Source organism: Lissotriton vulgaris, chromosome 1_1 (assembly GCF_964263255.1).
Source record: "Lissotriton vulgaris chromosome 1_1, aLisVul1.2, whole genome shotgun sequence".
NCBI lineage: Eukaryota > Metazoa > Chordata > Amphibia > Caudata > Salamandridae > Lissotriton > Lissotriton vulgaris.
Genome location: NC_141685.1, coordinates 1,763,741,300 through 1,763,760,207, shown reverse-complemented (window position 1 = coordinate 1,763,760,207; position 18,908 = coordinate 1,763,741,300). Strand labels below are relative to the sequence as shown.

The window sequence follows — 18,908 nt, the reverse complement described above, 5'->3', positions numbered from 1 at the left end:
AGGTCCTTCAAATCTTGGCCCCCAAGGGATTCTCGAACCAGCTACCACTGCCTGCAACCACAGCACAGCAGTCACTGCCTGACTCAACAGCTCTATTACCCCTGCCTGCAACCCTCGGCTCTGATGACCCTGCCTGCAACCCTCGGCTCTGAATCCCCTGCCTGCAACCCTCGGCTCTGATGCCCCTGCCTGCAACCCTCAGCTCCTCTGCCCTTGCCTGCAAAAGGCCAGCTCCTCTGCCCTTGCCTGCAAAAGGCCAGCTCTTCTCCCCCTCCCTGCAAAAGGCCAGCTCTTTTGCCCCTCCCTGCAAACTATCAGTTCCTCTGCCTATACCTGCAAAATATCCCACAAAGAACAAGCGATGCAAATGAGCCAAGCCCATTCAGCAGGAGTGTGTTAAGAATGTAATAAGTAGCTATTGCATTTAGGATTATGGGGTCATAAATATATTACTGAAGCATGGTGTGGTAGCACACTCATTACAGACAGCAAATTTCCCATTGAAATTACCATTACATTGGTACAGGCATACAGTTTTACTGGTAAAACTATATAGAGCATAAAAATGTATTGGGTTTCAGTGACTATTAGTCATTTGCGCATAAACAAGTGTCTTTATTTATTTTGATCCTATTAAAACCTTTATTTTCATCACACGTTAGAATTAGAAAAAAAAACACTTCTTTTGTGCTTCCCGGTTATTTATTTTGACATATCTGTACAGTTCATTTATATGTTATGTTAGAAGTAAACAATATCCTAAAACCTTTGGGAAGCACTGTTGCAGAACTGGGACCCTTTTGCAACCCAACTAGCTCTAATGGATATGAAGGGATCAATTTTATAATGCAACTAACGCATCGTGCAGTAGCGCACTGTTATCTAGAGACAGCATTTTCCATTGAAATGGCCACTAAATGTACACAGACATACAGTTTGACTGATGGAACTGTATCTCACACAAATAATGTGTGGAAATTGAGTTTCAGTTAATATCTATCATTTGTGTATTACTAAATAAAGTGTGTTATTTTTTTCATCCTATTAAAATCTTGGCTTCCATCAAACTTCAGAACTACAAAAAAAATGATAACTTTTTGCTTTCCGAACTGCTGCATTGTACAGGTCATTTACAGGTATTTACATTTTGTTGTGTGTTACAAAAAATGACATCATCCTATAGCTTTTCCTTTAACACTCCTAGTACTCCAGCTAGATTGTCACATAATGTGCCAGAAAACTAGACTGAATGACAAGATACAACACAAAATGCCCTGTCATATTTAATGCTCATTCACCTTAGGAACTCTAGCAGCACCCGCGCTTCTGTTCCCAGCGAGTGTGCATGTTTTGCGGCTCTTGACTGAAACCACAGTTCTGCAACCTCAGCTTTGCTACCTACCACTCCCTGCACCACCCTGTTCCACGGCCCCCAGGGATCCCCGACTCTGCTACCCCGGAATGAACCCTCAGCTCTAGCAGTGTTAAATTACCTCCAGCGCTGCTGCCTATGTGCGAGCTGCTGTCCTCGCACCTGTTCCAATGACACCAGTGCAGACCCAATTTTACAGATTTAGACTCATGCCTCATCTCCTTTGGAAACCGATGACCATTTCCTCTGCTATCCCAGCGCCCTAGGTTTACAGGCTGCACCATCCTTCCCAAGCAAGCAAGCCCTACAACACCTGGATGATTCCCCCTGAAGCCCAGGTTTGCCCCAGGCCGGAGCCTGCTCTACTGTCCGTTGTCACTGCAGCGTGCCAGTGCATTCAACATGGAGCTGTCACCCACCTCAAACACCACTTCTTCGTCAAACTCCGCAGTCATTGCTCTCCGCCATGCCAATCCGCTGCACTCCGGGAAATGTAGTCGTGCAGAGCCCGGAAGCTGAGCAGCTACAAACCCTGGACGCTCTCAAGAATAAACTATATCTCCCAGAAGCTCGCCGGTAACATCTGGTATCCCCTTGGGATCGTGCATCCCCTGCTCCTCGGCAGCCTTCAGGGGGATGCGCTATTGGCCAGCTCGACGCCCCGCCCACTGAAGGAGAGGCGAAGCTGGACCTGCCCCGGCGCCGGCAGACAGAAGCAGTGGCACGCCGAGCAGAGCTACGATTACTCAATAAATACACCTGTCAAGTGTAAATGTATATAACGCTCGTCTTCTCTGGAAGCGCTGAACGGGCTCGGGTTGTTTACCTTGCCATCAGCACTGATACGGGCCAATGACGGACTCGCGAAAGAGTATGATAAATGCATACGGTGAATTGTAAAATAAATAAAATAAGCGGTGCCCTTAAAAGACGGAAAAAACGAGCGTAACGAGATAGAAACACAAACGCGTAGGGAATTAAAAAGAGGAGCTAACTGGCAGCGGTTGAAAGGATAGATGTAAGAAGACAGGGTCTCGACGAAAGGATGTAGGATTAAAAAGAGAATGCGTAAAAATGAAGAAGACGACCACAGAGAGAGAGATAACGCGTTTTGGCTTTTAAACAGTAAGACGTGGCTCAGACAGCAGGCGTACAGCGTGGATAAGAATATAGCACACTTCTCTTATTTGAAGACGTACTAGGTTGCCCCAGTGCTTAATTTGTAAAATATGAAGTGCAGGTGCTGAAATGTTTGTCAAAGGCCACACCTACTTTTCTCTGGCTCCACCCACTGGCTCCGCCCACTTACTATATTAGCTTCACCCACATCTTCAACTGGCACTGTTAAAAGTCAGATGTAATATATCTGAATTTCAGCAAGGGAGCCTTCCTCATAGTAAGGTTTTGATAGGAGGTTCCCCTTCCTGTGAACATTTTGAAAACGATTAATTCAAAAGTGCATTTTGGCGCCCCCCAATGACCACCCCTCACACACAATCCCTCAGTACCACCCTTTAACACTGCCCTTGGCTTCATGTCTCCATAACCACTGTCATCAATTAATTTAATTTTATAGCGCCTCTCATACCAATGTAAGGTGTCGGAGCACTTTGCATCATTCACACATTGCATAGATACAATACTACGTGTGTAAATCAGTATAAATGGAATGTTACATCAGAGAGGACTACAAGGTAAAGGAGTCACATGTCATCCATGATTATCTTGTAGGCAATATACTTTAAGAGTTTGAAGTCTGGAAAAGCGCAAATTCATAATTTAAAACATAACAGCATTGGTCGTGTTCTTTTCAATAAGAATTGATTTATTTTCTACCCAAATTAACCCTTTTTGCAAGATTAGGATAATGAAAGATTAGGCCAAAAAACATATAGCTCTAATATATAAATTGCTGTTTGCATGCAGCTCTTTGATGACAGACATATTAATAGCTTGCTGTTCTCTGATAGGATTTTAACTTACAAACTGCAAATAACAAAAAGGATCTCTCTGACAGAAGCAGTAACACACACTGACCTATTTTACATTATAAGCACTTTTTGATTTGCATGGTAAACATTCTTTGCAGCAGGTAGGTATATAATAACGCTGTACTACCTTTCAAGCAGTCACAACTTCCCCAGACAAAACTCCTGTCTCTCTCAAGGAAGACGATTTATCACCAGAGTTCTCTTATCTTGAAATTTTAATTTATGCCTGAATTTACTGGAGCCCAGGAACTCGGCAGTGGCAGCTTTTAAAATAAGAATATACTGCCAAACTGACTCAGATTCACTGCGGTGCTAGTGCAGACAAAGCCTGCAGCCTTACTTAGGCTGCTGCGCAGCTTTATTTTTTTTAACAGATGAAGCCTGCTCAGTACTGGGCCCTGCTGCCAGGCCCTGTCTGCCACTTCACCCCCTGAAGATGAATGGTCAATGGCCACGATTCCGAATGCAACCCCGCAGATTTGCGGATCCGACACTGAATCCATCATCCAGGCAGCTTGGGCCGGCCCGCTGCCTCAACTGCGTAACATGAGTCAGACATTATCAAACTTAAGGACCGCGGCCCGGAAGCCACTCATCATGATCAGAGGCAGTAACTACGGCATCAATAAAGTATTAAAAAAACAATCATGGCACCTGCCTGACCTGCGCAGCGCCAGCTTTATTTTTAAGTTAAAACATTATGATTAGGCCGTCCCGCCTGCCGCAGCGGGACTACTACCCCAGGGCCATGCTTCACCTGGTGGCACTTAACTCTATGTACCCTCCACTGAGTCCACTGCACTGACTGACCTTAATGCGGCAAACGCAGTTCTTCCGGGACAGGTGCTGCTACTTGGAACGGCGGATGGCCACGGTGAATCGGACGGTGGTGGTGAGCCTGAGGTATGCGTGTATGCTGGGGTGGGATGAGCAAAGCAGCGAATGCGCACGCAGCAATGTGAAAAAATCTGCGCACGCTGCTTGCCGCGCAGATTTGCTGAGCCTGGCCCTGGCTGAAGAACCGAAACTGATTCGGGGACGAGTCAGTCACTGCACCAGTCACGTCAAGGTCACCATTCAGTGAGTGAAGTTCTTGACATGTCGGTAAAGTAAAAGCAGCACTTACGCACGGACATTTACAACAGCACACCACACGCTCTCTGTGCCAGTGGCAGTGCTAATTATCAATTACTGGCACTTGCGGTGCTTGCGTGACTTCACTATACTGTAGACCCGGCCCTAATAATTAAGTGCCGGTGCTAAGCACCGGCAAGCCCCGGCACAAATTAAGCACTGGGTTGCCCCTGTATTGTGGCATACGTTTCCTTTTAGCGTACCTCAGCTGCATTGTGGGGACTGGTAGTTTTCTCTTTTAAGCAGCGCTTGAATCCTGGAAATGGAAACAAACTCCAGGAGGCCATAAATTGAGAGTCAAGTTATTGCAGTGTGGAGTCTGAAAGTTAACGTGCATTTTTTTCTAACTCGGCCACAAAGAAATTGACAAGAATGCAAAGTTGATGGTAAACTTATCTAACTTAATTGGTGACATAGGTAGCATTAAAAAAAAATGTAGTTAAAATACCTGCTGCACAAATCTTTGTGTGAACAGCAAGTTCCCGTGTAGTCTTTCGGTAAGATAACTGTCAGCTAATGCACTTTCTGGAGAGAATTGTGTGCAGTCTAGTCATAGGTGCGACGCATTCTAAAACAATATAGAGGACTAACGTGCATGCACACAGTGAGTAACATGTAATTTTGTTTTATTTGTATTACTGATTCCTACTGCATACAAACAATTCAAATGAACTCCATCCATTCAGGATCGCCAACCGACCCTTGTCCCCACCACATCTTCAACAAAGCAGACTCCATCATCGCACCCCATCTCCGTGATGTCATCAACTGCTCCTTCAACTCTGCTACCTTCCCAGAAAGCTGGAAACACGCCAAACTCAGCGCCCTCCTGAAGAAACCCACAGCAGACCCCTCTGAACTTAAGAACTACCGCCCCATTTCCCTCCTCCCATTCCCTGCCAAAGTCATTGAGAAAGCCGTCAATAGCCAGCTCGCCGCCTTCCTTGACTCCAACAACTCCCTCGACACCTCAAAGTCCGGCTTCCGAGCCAAACACAGCACCGAAACAGCCCTCATTGCAGCGACAGACGACATCCGAACGCTACTGGACAACGGAGAAACAGTTGCCCTCATCCTACTCGACCTCTCCGCCGCCTTCGACACAGTCTGTCATAGCACCCTGTTATGGCTGGATTTTCTGATTAGATGGGATCAGCCCCTAGGGGCCCCTCCAACCCAGCCAGAACGTAATCACATCCCTCCTCAGGACCAACTATCCAGGCACCTGGGTACCTACCTGAGGATGGGGAACTCGCAATATACAAGCTCATATTATTAAAAACACCACTAAATCTATAGGGATACTAAGAATACTCACTGATTACTAGGGATATCCATACCCTACACCACACTTATATTCACATCAGTTGGTCTCGCGGCCACCCCGACCCAGACCGGTCTACCCTAGGGCAGATATGACACACAATCCGGTGCGTCTACACATGGGCCTGCAGAACCCAATGCTCTCTTTTCCAAACGGTTCGCAATCCGGCAAACCTACACGTCAGTCTCCTACCTGACGCTCTCACTTACGCAAGCCACAATCTTGTAGGTATACACGCTGGTCTCCTACCCAACGTTCTCACTAACGCCGCATATCCACGACGACCACATTCCTATGAACTCCTATATATATATATATATATATATATTGGGAAGTCTCTTCACTAAGGGTCTGCTACTACAATAATATTATGGGATATCCGAATTACTTAGTGTCAACAATTCCCTAGCTCAAGGGCTCCCTGTTCTCCCTATTCATTCAGACTTACCGGATCAGGGGCAGCATCTGTTCTGGCTATAACATCTGACTAGGAGGAAAAAGGTTACCTATGCTTTGGAACAGAAGACGCTGTTTACAGGATTATGGGAGGGTGTGGTCCCTTAGTTGCAGGTCTCCTCTCTCCCTCACTATTACTTACCTGATCAGGGGTAGCATCTGTTCAAACAGTAATACTACTAGGAAAGGGGATTACCCTCACTGTATGGGATACACACTATGTGATTGAGTTATTTCTTGATTTAAGCGCTCCTACTCCCTTCTGATCCATCAGTGGCTCAACAGCAACTGGCTAGAAGCCAGGATAGCTTTATCATAAAAAAACTCATGCACACTAATTCACTAATTAATGGGGTCATTTATTGTAACAATAATAAAGTATACATATACAAAACTATGGGGTCTCTATAACTAGCAGTAACTTTAACACACAGCTGAAAGAGAAGGATTAAACATAACAGGAACACTCCGCTGAAAGGGAAAGGATTAGTTAGACATACAATAGCCTAGGGAATAAGAACAAGATTAAGGTGTAAGTGTAAGTGTAACTAATTCAGACTACCTCACCTATTAGAAGGAAGATTTCTCTCTCTGCCTCTGGTGGGATTAGGGCTCTCTCTGCCTCTGGTGGGATTAGGGCTCTCTCTGTCTCTCCCTCCTTCACCACATCACCACGCCTCTGGTTCAGTTGCTCCAGCTGACAGCCTTCTTTGATGCTCTCTGCACTGCTTTCTCTCTCCTCATCTTCAGCAATCGTCTGCCTTCTTTCTCCATTCAAGAACTGCACTCTATTCTGCAGCTCCAGCAGACATCCCCTCTCTCTCTCCAAGCTGTTCTGAGCTCCAAGCTGAACTGAGCTCCCAGCTGTTCTGAGCTCCAAGCTGTTCTGAGCTCCAGGCTGAACTGCACACAAGCTGGAATGAACTCCACGCTGAACTGAACACCAAACTGAACTGAACACTCCTCCTCTCCTGTAGCTCACTAATATGGAAGCTTGTCCTTTCATGGAAAGTTACGGCCAGTAACCTGCCGCCCACCAAATTCTTGTACCTCCCCGTACCAAGGACACGTTCCCAGCTGGCCAGCCTGAAGTTGTGTCTTCGGAGTGGAGAAAAATACATTCCTTCGATAAGGGCCAGCCTGAGCCGGTTCTCTCCAAGCGAACAACATCCTTAACTATAAACTTTAACTTTACCCTGAAAAGCCTCTCAGCTCCCTCAAAATGGAGTCCCTCTAGCTCTAGGCCTGTAGGCCTGAAAGGGATGAAATGCCCTTTAGCTCTGTCAGAATACCTACATAAACCATACCAATGTGTCTAGTATGTCAAAGCCAATAGGCAATAGACAGGTTAGAGTCAAAAATAAAGGCATATTAAGCAGCTATCCTCTTCTAGGTCTGGAAGAAAGGGCTTAAAAGGGCCAACACAGGCTAAGAATACCTATACTAGATGTGAGCAAGACTAAGGTCTATATCACTGCTAAATACAGCCAAAAACTCTGCCATAACATTCCACCCTTAGATCCTTATCTTGCGAACATCAATAAACAACAACATCCATATAAACAAACATCAACACAATCTATCAACAAATCAAAAACTAAAAAACTCTCTAAAAAGAAAGACAACTTAAGGAAATTCCACCTGAAACTCAATTGTAGGGAATACAAACCTAACAACCAACTGAAAACAAATCAAAGCACCCTTGATTCGAATGCTGAAACATATCTGAGATTGGATCTGATAACAACAGAAACTAACCAAAGCATCCTCAAACTAAATGTGCCTCAACTTCTAGTGACAACTGGTGAAGTCTAGTGATGTAGGGACTGATGTGTTGAATGAAAACAGCAAGGGGCCTAAATGGGGCCTACCTACTTCGGACAACTTAAGCCTAAATGAGGCCTACCTACTTCGGACAACTTAAGAACTAAATGTGTTTCAACTTCTAATGAAAAAACAACAAAGGGCCTAAATGAGGCCTACCTACTATGGTCAACTTAAGCTAATGATGACACATGGAATCTATTGGTGTAGGGGCTTGTTTGTGGGATGAAAATAACAATGGGCCTAAATGAGGCCTACTGACATTTGTCAATTTAAAGAAACATTTTGGTGAAATCTGAGAAGTAAACATGACAAATTATTTTCAAGGTTTGGGCAAACATTAATACATAATCATACTAAAAGACACACCTCCCAGAACAATCCAAAGTCTAAGGTAACCACCCTTTGATCAATCAAGGTGAAAATGTAAGAACAGTAAAAAACAACCCCATTTCTACAAGATAGCTGGTGTATATATATATCACTTAGTTTCTTCACACTGTGGAACACATGTGTGCACCACCATTCAAAAAAAAAGAAAAGTCCTTCATTGGCAACCATGATGACATGTTTTTGCTTTTAAAAGTGGGGCCTGCTTGTAATGATTGAAAACATGGGAATAATGCAGGCCAAGGGATTACGTAACCAAATCCTTTTGTGATTCTGTCACAAATAAAACATGTTTGTGTTTTTTTTTTTTTTTAAAGTGGGGCCTGCTCGTAGTGATTGCAAAGAATAATGCAGGCCAAGGAATTATAGAAGAAAATCCTTTTGGGAAATTCATGATGATGGAGTCTGTCACAAATTAAAAAAAAAGTGTAATTGTGTTCTTCAAAAAAAAAAAAAAAAAAGTCCAATGTCAATTTTGTTGATCAGTGTAGGTCACCACCCTGCATCTTCGGTATCCGGACACTTCCTCCGATGCGGCCATTCACCACCCTTCCGGTCTGGTCTGGTCTGGTTCCATCTTCCAAAAATAATAAACTAACATAAAAACATGAAAGTAAAAAACTAAAATAAGAAAAGGAAGTGGGGGGGAGGGGCCGACCCAGCACCCACACAACAACCCAGCAATCCTAGGGACAAGAAAACAAGTATCATTAATCTTGCATGACAAAATTTTCCATTTAAAAAGCACCCCGGGTGCCTTTTATTATTGAAAAGAAAATATCCTAATTAATTAAAAACATTCAAAATCTAACTTTTAAGTAAATTTAGCAGGGCCTAACATACCCTAATCCACTGTGAGACACCCCTCCCTTCAGAGCAGGAGCCAGGCTACAGTATGAAGTAATTTGAATCACTGCCAAATGATGATCTCACAGCAGGAGCAGGGCATTGCAAGCCTCCGTTTCCCTGATCAGAGAAGCCCGCCCAGGCCTACTGCCAAGGGCCAAGAGTGTGCAAGAATCCCTTATCAGCAGGCAATGAAGCTGCCTGCGTCAACAGCCAGGAAGAGCGAGTTCTCCCACCCTTACATAAACAAGCCGTCCGCGGAACAAAATTGGATTATGGGCAATCAAAAACAGGACAGGCTGCAGCCGAAGCCTGCAGGGAAAAAAAAAACTCGTCTTCACAAACCAGCTGGTCTGCCAAGGTCGACAAACAAATTCCTTGCAAGCTTGTTCCCAGGCCTGATTGCACTAACTAACGAAAGCCAGCATTTTAAAAAAAACAATTCTGTTACAATGTACTGCTACGTAAAAGCTCCAGTTTCTAAAAAGACTTTTGTCTAACTAATTCAGCTAAAGGCAAGATAATTAAAATAAGGGCACTTATTTAGAAAGGGGCAACTAAGTTTTGCACACAAGATTATAAAGTCTGTATTTAAAAAAAAACCGAATTATCATGGACTATTGTCAGCTGTTGAAAGAGAAATAATTTTAAAACAACATAAAATGCAGATACATTTCAACATTGTGTTTCGTTCAACCAGGGGCATCACGTAATTTTGCATTACAGTGTAATTAAATATGCAAGCTATTTAATCCAACCTAATAAAAGGGCCACATTCATACATTAATAAACAGCCAATTATTTTCGAACTGAGTTGGATAACTTACCAAGGCCGGTTTTGCTGACACATTTATAAAAAAAGTTTCAGTTTACATTTGGGAAAATAATAATAAGAACACACATTTGTTTTCAAAAGCACACGGTTGCCTTTCACTAATTAAAAGCACATGTTACCATGCACTGTCGGGCAAGATTGATTATTCTCAACCTGTGATCATTGCAACCAGCACATTCCTTTCTAGGTGGAAAACCCTCAAAGAAATAATTAATGAAAACAGCCCCGTAGCGTGCACTCTAACAGGGCCATCTTTTTAACATTTCACCCATTTTAAATCATGCATTCAAAAATAATTCTCCACATGTCAGTGGATGCATATTAAGAAGCGCATTTAAAAGAACACAGCTCTCTCCGTGCAAACCCTTATCTCAATCCGACTAGTTGATTTATAACCGCATCAGTTCCAAGGCAAACCCACACAAATTCGTAGACGCATTTCAAAAAGAATGTGAAATGAACAGAACCCTTCGCAAAGCACAAGATGTTACCTTTCCGTCAAGAAGCTGACAAAGCACGTAGGCAGACCAAGGAATCAAAAAAAAAGTCAAAATCAAACCATCAATCCTTAAAATAATACACTGACTTTTATAGTCAGTTCAAATAACCATGCAAGATAAAACAGCATGTTTAAAAATAAAGACTGCCATCTCAATTCAAGATATTAACCCTTTGGCAGCTCAAGCACAATCATTCCCCAATGTCCATGGATACATGGGAAAGTCATGAGCACATCTCTTCACGTTTACAGATAACACGTACACACATTTTCAAAACGTTATCCCCAAGCACCCGAGAGAGATCCAGCTCTCTCCTGCCAAACGCAATGATAACATGCCCTGTCCAAGCCATGACCACATGGCGCTATTCACAAGCCATATTTACAAGACAAGCTTTTCACAAACAATATATCCAAGGCGCAATGCACAAGGAACACATCAGATCAACATGAGAACATGCACCTCACAAGCCACATTAACATAACGCTATTCACAAGCCATATTTACAAGGAGCTATATTCAAAGAACTCCACAAATCATATTAAAATGAACACATTTCACATTGCACAGCATAAGCAGATGCAGCAAGCAATTTAATGGACAATTTAAAAGCATTTTTTACACACATTTATACAATTGGACCATTACAAAGATGTAACTGGCTCCCTCATGTAATGCCATCCTTCAACCCTGACAGTTCAAACACCAAGATGAAAACCATTCCTTCCACCCTGAATAAACCAAATGCCATGATGTAATGCAATCTCCTCACGCTGCAACTGTTCAAGCCCATAGGTCACACAGGCTACATAAACTGCAACATTACACAAGATGGAACCGGCGTTCAGGGCACTCCCTCAGAACACATGGGAAACTCTCTAAGCACATGGCCAGGACACACAGGTTTCGTAAACTGTTCGTAGACGCCAGATGTTATGGCTGGATTTTCTGATTAGATGGGATCAGCCCCTAGGGGCCCCTCCAACCCAGCCAGAACGTAATCACATCCCTCCTCAGGACCAACTATCCAGGCACCTGGGTACCTACCTGAGGATGGGGAACTCGCAATATACAAGCTCATATTATTAAAAACACCACTAAATCTATAGGGATACTAAGAATACTCACTGACTACTAGGGATATCCATACCCTACACCACACTTATATTCACATCAGTTAGTCTCGCGGCCACCCCGACCCAGACCGGTCTACCCTAGGGCAGATATGACACACAATCCGGTGCGTCTACACATGGGCCTGCAGAACCCAATGCTCTCTTTTCCAAACGGTTCGCAATCCGGCAAACCTACACGCCAGTCTCCTACCTGACGCTCTCACTTACGCAAGCCACAATCTTGTGGGTATACACGCTGGTCTCCTACCCAACGTTCTCACTAACGCCGCATATCCACGACGACCACATTCCTATGAACACCTATATATATATATATATATATATATATATATTGGGAAGTCTCTTCACTAAGGGTCTGCTACTACAATAATATTATGGGATATCCGAATTACTTAGTGTCAACAATTCCCTAGCTCAAGGGCTCCCTGTTCTCCCTATTCATTCAGACTTACCGGATCAGGGGCAGCATCTGTTCTGGCTATAACATCTGACTAGGAGGAAAAAGGTTACCTATGCTTTGGAACAGAAGACGCTGTTTACAGGATTATGGGAGGGTGTGGTCCCTTAGTTGCAGGTCTCCTCTCTCCCTCACTATTACTTACCTGATCAGGGGTAGCATCTGTTCAAACAGTAATACTACTAGGAAAGGGGATTACCCTCACTGTATGGGATACACACTATGTGATTGAGTTATTTCTTGATTTAAGCGCTCCTACTCCCTTCTGATCCATCAGTGGCTCAACAGCAACTGGCTAGAAGCCAGGATAGCTTTATCATAAAAAAAACTCATGCACACTAATTCACTAATTAATGGGCTCATTTATTGTAACAATAATAAAGTATACATATACAAAACTATGGGGTCTCTATAACTAGCAGTAACTTTAACACACCGCTGAAAGAGAAGGATTAAACATAACAGGAACACTCCGCTGAAAGGGAAAGGATTAGTTAGACATACAATAGCCTAGGGAATAAGAACAAGATTAAGGTGTAAGTGTAAGTGTAACTAATTCAGACTACCTCACCTATTAGAAGGAAGATTTCTCTCTCTGCCTCTGGTGGGATTAGGGCTCTCTCTGCCTCTGGTGGGATTAGGGCTCTCTCTGTCTCTCCCTCCTTCACCACATCACCACGCCTCTGGTTCAGTTGCTCCAGCTGACAGCCTTCTTTGATGCTCTCTGCACTGCTTTCTCTCTCCTCATCTTCAGCAATCGTCTGCCTTCTTTCTCCATTCAAGAACTGCACTCTATTCTGCAGCTCCAGCAGACATCCTCTCTCTCTCTCCAAGCTGTTCTGAGCTCCAAGCTGAACTGAGCTCCCAGCTGTTCTGAGCTCCAAGCTGTTCTGAGCTCCAGGCTGAACTGCACACAAGCTGGAATGAACTCCACGCTGAACTGAACACCAAACTGAACTGAACACTCCTCCTCTCCTGTAGCTCACTAATATGGAAGCTTGTCCTTTCATGGAAAGTTACGGCCAGTAACCTGCCGCCCACCAAATTCTTGTACCTCCCCGTACCAAGGACACGTTCCCAGCTGGCCAGCCTGAAGTTGTGTCTTCGGAGTGGAGAAAAATACATTCCTTCGATAAGGGCCAGCCTGAGCCGGTTCTCTCCAAGCGAACAACAGCCTTAACTATAAACTTTAACTTTACCCTGAAAAGCCTCTCAGCTCCCTCAAAATGGAGTCCCTCTAGCTCTAGGCCTGTAGGCCTGAAAGGGATGAAATGCCCTTTAGCTCTGTCAGAATACCTACATAAACCATACCAATGTGTCTAGTATGTCAAAGCCAATAGGCAATAGACAGGTTAGAGTCAAAAATAAAGGCATATTAAGCAGCTATCCTCTTCTAGGTCTGGAAGAAAGGGCTTAAAAGGGCCAACACAGGCTAAGAATACCTATACTAGATGTGAGCAAGACTAAGGTCTATATCACTGCTAAATACAGCCAAAAACTCTGCCATAACACACCCTCATACAACGCCTCGGCAACATCGGCATACAAGGAAAAGCCTAGGACTGGATCATCTCGTTCCTCGCCGGGAGAACCCAGAGAGTCCGACTCCCCCCATTCAAATCAGAGGCCACCGAAGTCATCTGCGGAGTACCACAAGGTTCATCACTGAGTCCCAGCCTCTTCAACGTTTACATGAGTCCCCTCGCATCCATCGCGCGACAACACAACCTCAACATCATCTCCTACGCTGACGACACCCAGCTGATTCTTTCCCTCACCAAAGACCCTAACACCGCCAAAACCAATCTTCACGAAGGCATGAAAGAAGTAGCCGAATGGATGAAAAACAGCCGCCTAAAACTTAACTCAGACAAAATGGAAGTCCTCATCCTAGGATCATCCCCCTCTGCCTGGGACGACTCATGGTGGCCACCGGCCCTGGGCTCAGCACCCATACCTACAGACCACGCACGTAACCTAGGCTTCATCCTAGACTCCTCCCTCTCGATGACCAGACAAGTCAACGCCGTCTCATCCTCCTGCTTCAACGTACTTCGCATGCTCAAAAAAATCTTCTGTTGGATCCCCACCGAAACAAGAAAGACTGTCACCCACGCACTGGTCACTAGCCGACTGGACTATGGAAACACCCTCTACGCCGGAACCACAGCCAAATTACAGAAAAAACTCCAACGCATCCAAAACGCATCAGCCAGACTCATATTGGACATCCCTCGCCAAGCTCACATTACCGGTCACCTAAAAGACCTCCACTGGCTCCCCGTCAACAAGAGAATAACGTTCTGTCTCCTCACCCACGCACACAAGGCCCTCTACAAACTAGGACCCGAATGCCTCAACACACGACTGTCCTATCACACACCCACCCGCCAACTACGATCCTCCAATCAAGCCCTCGCCGCAGTTCCGCGCATCCACAGATCCACCATGGGAGGAAGATCCTTCTCCTACTTGGCGGCCAAGACCTGGAATTCTCTCCCCACTCACCTCCGCCTTACACAGAACCACATTTCCTTCAGAAAGGAACTTAAAACCTGGCTATTCGATAAATAAAGCACCTCCTCCCCCAAGTGCCTTGAGACCCTCTGGGTGAGTAGTGCGCTATACAAATTCCTAAACATGAACTTGAACTTGAAAAATTGTAGTCTTTGTAATATAGCTTAATGAATTATGAACCTGCATCAAGGAGCTGTATGCTAACCGGAAAGCTTATGTATAGCACTCTAGTGTTTTTTCTCAATCCTATGTTATTTTAAGGTTGCTAATAGTGTTTATCTGGTTACTAATAAACATGTATTAAAGTGCTATATATTATAAGCACTAATATAGACAAATATATCTAACATTCATACAGTACATTTGTATCCATTTTATAAAGGTCATGCAAAAGTTGAAACCCTTAGTCCAAACCAAAGCTGCTGGAAATTATCATCTTTTGTGTTGTATATGACTATATTTTTGCCTTGACTGTTTTTGTTGGCTAAGAACGCAGTGTGCTTTACTGCTGCTGAACAGCAGTAAAGTGCCTGTGCTCCTCCTTTCATCATTATGAAATTGGTATACACCTGTAAGCCCCTAGTTTATGGTACCATGGGTACCCAGGGCCTGTAAGTGAAGGGTGCCTGGTGGGCTGCAGGACCCTTGTGCCACCCACTACATCAGGGCTTCCCAACTTTTTAGAACCACAACCCAATTTGTAGAGCGACAAATCTTCACTACATACCTGGCTTCATTAAATGTGATCCTAATCACATTGAGGAGTGCATTATGGGTGAAGAAATGACCTGCTTCTAAGTCCCATGATTCTACCAGAGTATCAAATACATGAAGTGTGCCATTATAGTACAGATCTCTTATTGGCGGTATTGCAGCCACAGTCCAAGGCTGTTGTTATATGTTCTGGTTATGTGCTTTGAATTCTGGGAGGCAGCACAGAAGTATGTCAGGTGTGAAAATCGACTTAACTTTCTAGGCAATCTAGAACCCGGCACCAGCATTGCCTGTGGATTGTAAGACACCCTGGTGCATTCCCTAATGCCACCTCACTCATTATATTAACACCCAGTATTGCATGAAGCTCACGTTGTTCTAGATCATCCACAGCTGACAACCATTTCATGGACCAAGGCAGCTGGGTGGCTAGGTAATACACCTCATAATTTGCACCCTCATGCCACCCTCTTCCAGTGGTCACATGTTGTTGTTTAGAACCACTTGCCCGCATCCTCCACCCCATATAGTTGAATCCACAGAGAGTACAGCAAAGAATTTCCTGGGCAGCAACCTGGAAGCATTGCAAAATAATACAGTAGCCAGAATATAAGCAGCATGTTTTGCTATGGCTGCGCTTCTCATCGGAGACAGCATGAGGGTACTCCAGAAGGCCAATCATTGTTTAGCATTGGCCGTCACACGGCTTGTGTTACCAGAGACCAGCTGTGTATTGTCATGATATATTTGAACCACCAAATATCTAAATGTGTCTGTCTCCCAGACTAAGAGATCCCACTATGCTTCCAGCCAATCTGGTTGTGCTGCTGGTCTCAACTGGAGAAGGCCGAACTTGTCCCATTTGACTTGAGTCCGGATATGTGCTGAAGTCAGTTAGCAGTTTCACCTCATCTGGTTAGACAGTCTTAGGGTCACAAAAGTATAACAACGCGTCATCAGCTTATAAGGAGCCCATGTGATCTTTGTGTGATACTCTAATCCCCCAGCTATTCTCTCTATAACATCATAAACATGCTAACGGCTTCATGGCTTATTCAAGTAATAGTTGCAGCAAGAGGCTTCCTTGCCGCGTACCCGCCTGCATGGGCCTTTATGTAGCTATAGTGCACCCTGTACGGATTCCAGCTAGGGGCTGTTTGTATAGGAGTCGGATCCATTTAAATATGTAAGAGAATGGGTAGAGTTGCCTCCAAAGGAGTTTGTTATCTTAATCAAATTGATTTAATTATGGAACTGAGTTAAATGCAGGTAACTTAATTATCCTGAACAAAATTAATTCCAAATGGTTAAAAAACATTCATATACTTATAACTGATTTGACATAACAATACTTAACAATAAGACAAAAACAAATAGACGTGTGTATAGGCAAAAAAAGTGAATTTTATCAAAATTAGGTCACAAAGGGAAATATACAATACATAAGAAAGTATGCAAAACAGGAATACAGGATAAATGTCTGAAAACAAATCAAGATCTCTGTAAAGCCTGTAAGTCGCCTATCCAAAATAAAGATTAGCAGAGTTTTCTTTTGGATAAAGCTGAGAGTCGACGTTTCGGTCTTTATGGGTAACTCTTCAAGACCATCATCAGGACAGTAGATAGTAACTATTGTAACTCCCTTAAGTCGATGACTTTACTCCGTATGTTTGGAGAAAGACGATATAAAGAGCAGGGACAGCGTTGTATTTAATGACGAAAAGGTTCGCAATTAAAGCTTATTTTCTTCATATGTCGGACCTTGCATTTTGACGGCTGATTCATTCCTCGAACCTGAACGATTAGAACAGATCGGTCATTTCCTGACGAACGCACCATTCATTGTGCCCCCTCTGACATTTTTGCGAGGAGCGATTCAAAAAGCGGAGAGCCTTAATTGCTCTTCTAGCTACGTCCACAGATTGTTCCATTTAGACGTCTTTGAAATTCGCTTGTGATCCCCTTGCAAGAGTATGCAAGGTCCGACATATGAAGAAAATAAGCTTTAATTGCGAACCTTTTCGTCATTAAATACAACGCTGTCCCTGCTCTTTATATCGTCTTTCTCCAAACATACGGAGTAAAGTCATCGACTTAAGGGAGTTACAATAGTTACTATCTACTGTCCTGATGATGGTCTTGAAGAGTTACCCATAAAGACCGAAACGTCGACTCTCAGCTTTATCCAAAAGAAAACTCTGCTAATCTTTATTTTGGATAGGCGACTTACAGGCTTTACAGAGATCTTGATTTGTTTTCAGACATTTATCCTGTATTCCTGTTTTGCATACTTTCTTATGTATTGTATATTTCCCTTTGTGACCTAATTTTGATAAAATTCACTTTTTTGCCTATACACACTTCTATTTGTTTTTGTCTTATTGTTAAGTATTGTTATGTCTAATCAGTTATAAGTATATGAATGTTTTTTAACCATTTGGAATTAATTTTGTTCAGGATAATTAAGTTACCTGCATTTAACTCAGTTCCATAATTAAATCAATTTGATTAAGATAACAAACTCCTTTGGAGGCAACTCTACCCATTCTATTATATCTTTACCCAAGCCCCCAAAGTTTTACTGGGTTGCTCAATTTATTTTCCACCATTTAAATATGTGACACCCTCGCATCCCTGTGAGAACTGCAAATAAATATGGCCACAATAAGGTGTCAAACACCTTTTCTATATCCATAGAGATTATTTTAGGCATTGTGTCACCTGATGATAACTGGTCCATAACATGAAACAAAGACCTACGGTTAAAAGGCATGCTCTGTCCAGGGATAAAACCACATTGGTCAGCGTGCACCAGATGCTTGATTCGACCCTGCACTCTGTTGGCTCGGTGGCATAACAATAGCCCCCTCAGCCCCTGCAGTGCGGGGGGGGCAGTACTCCCAGGTCCCAGGCACAGCACACAGGCGGGCCTGAGGGCTCCTCACTGGATCCAGAGCAAAGGGGGCACCTTCATGCACTTTGTAACCTTGTTATGCCACTGTGTTGGATTAAGGTTTTCCCAGTATTTCAGTGTTGTACCATCAGTGTTAATGAGGGATAGATGTCTGTATGACCGCACATCTGTGGGATCCTGTCCTTACTTAGGCAGTGCTACTATACCCACCTGTGTCTATCTTACCTGACAGTTCACATGGTGCCACAGTGTAACACGATATCGGCTCCCATCACACAGTCACCCAGTGAGAAGCAGGTATCACACAGTGGCAGGGAAAACAAGCTGAAAACCACTGTAAATAGTGGTTTTCCAGCTTGTTTTCTAAGGATTTGAACTGCCGATGTCCATTAAGGGGTGTGAAAACATCCCAGACATCCGCACCAGCCTCAGCAAGCTTTTTTGGTGGGGAGGAGGGGGCTTGGGGCAAGATGGGGCTCAAAATTGCCTCGTAGTAAC

At 43.8% G+C, this 18,908-nt stretch overlaps 1 protein-coding gene across 2 annotated transcripts in view; it reads right to left on the bottom strand.

The window, feature by feature from the left end:
- Positions 1–1,992, bottom strand: part of VEZT (vezatin, adherens junctions transmembrane protein) — a 197,753-nt gene extending 195,761 nt beyond the window's left edge. For both annotated transcript variants that reach the window (XM_086919066.1, XM_086919067.1), the window contains exon 1: positions 1,792–1,992. In XM_086919066.1, the coding sequence (XP_086775192.1) occupies positions 1,792–1,827 (36 nt within the window). In that variant the 5' untranslated portion in view covers positions 1,828–1,992. The remainder of the gene's footprint in view (positions 1–1,791) is intronic.
- Between the last annotated feature and the right edge of the window lie 16,916 nt (positions 1,993–18,908).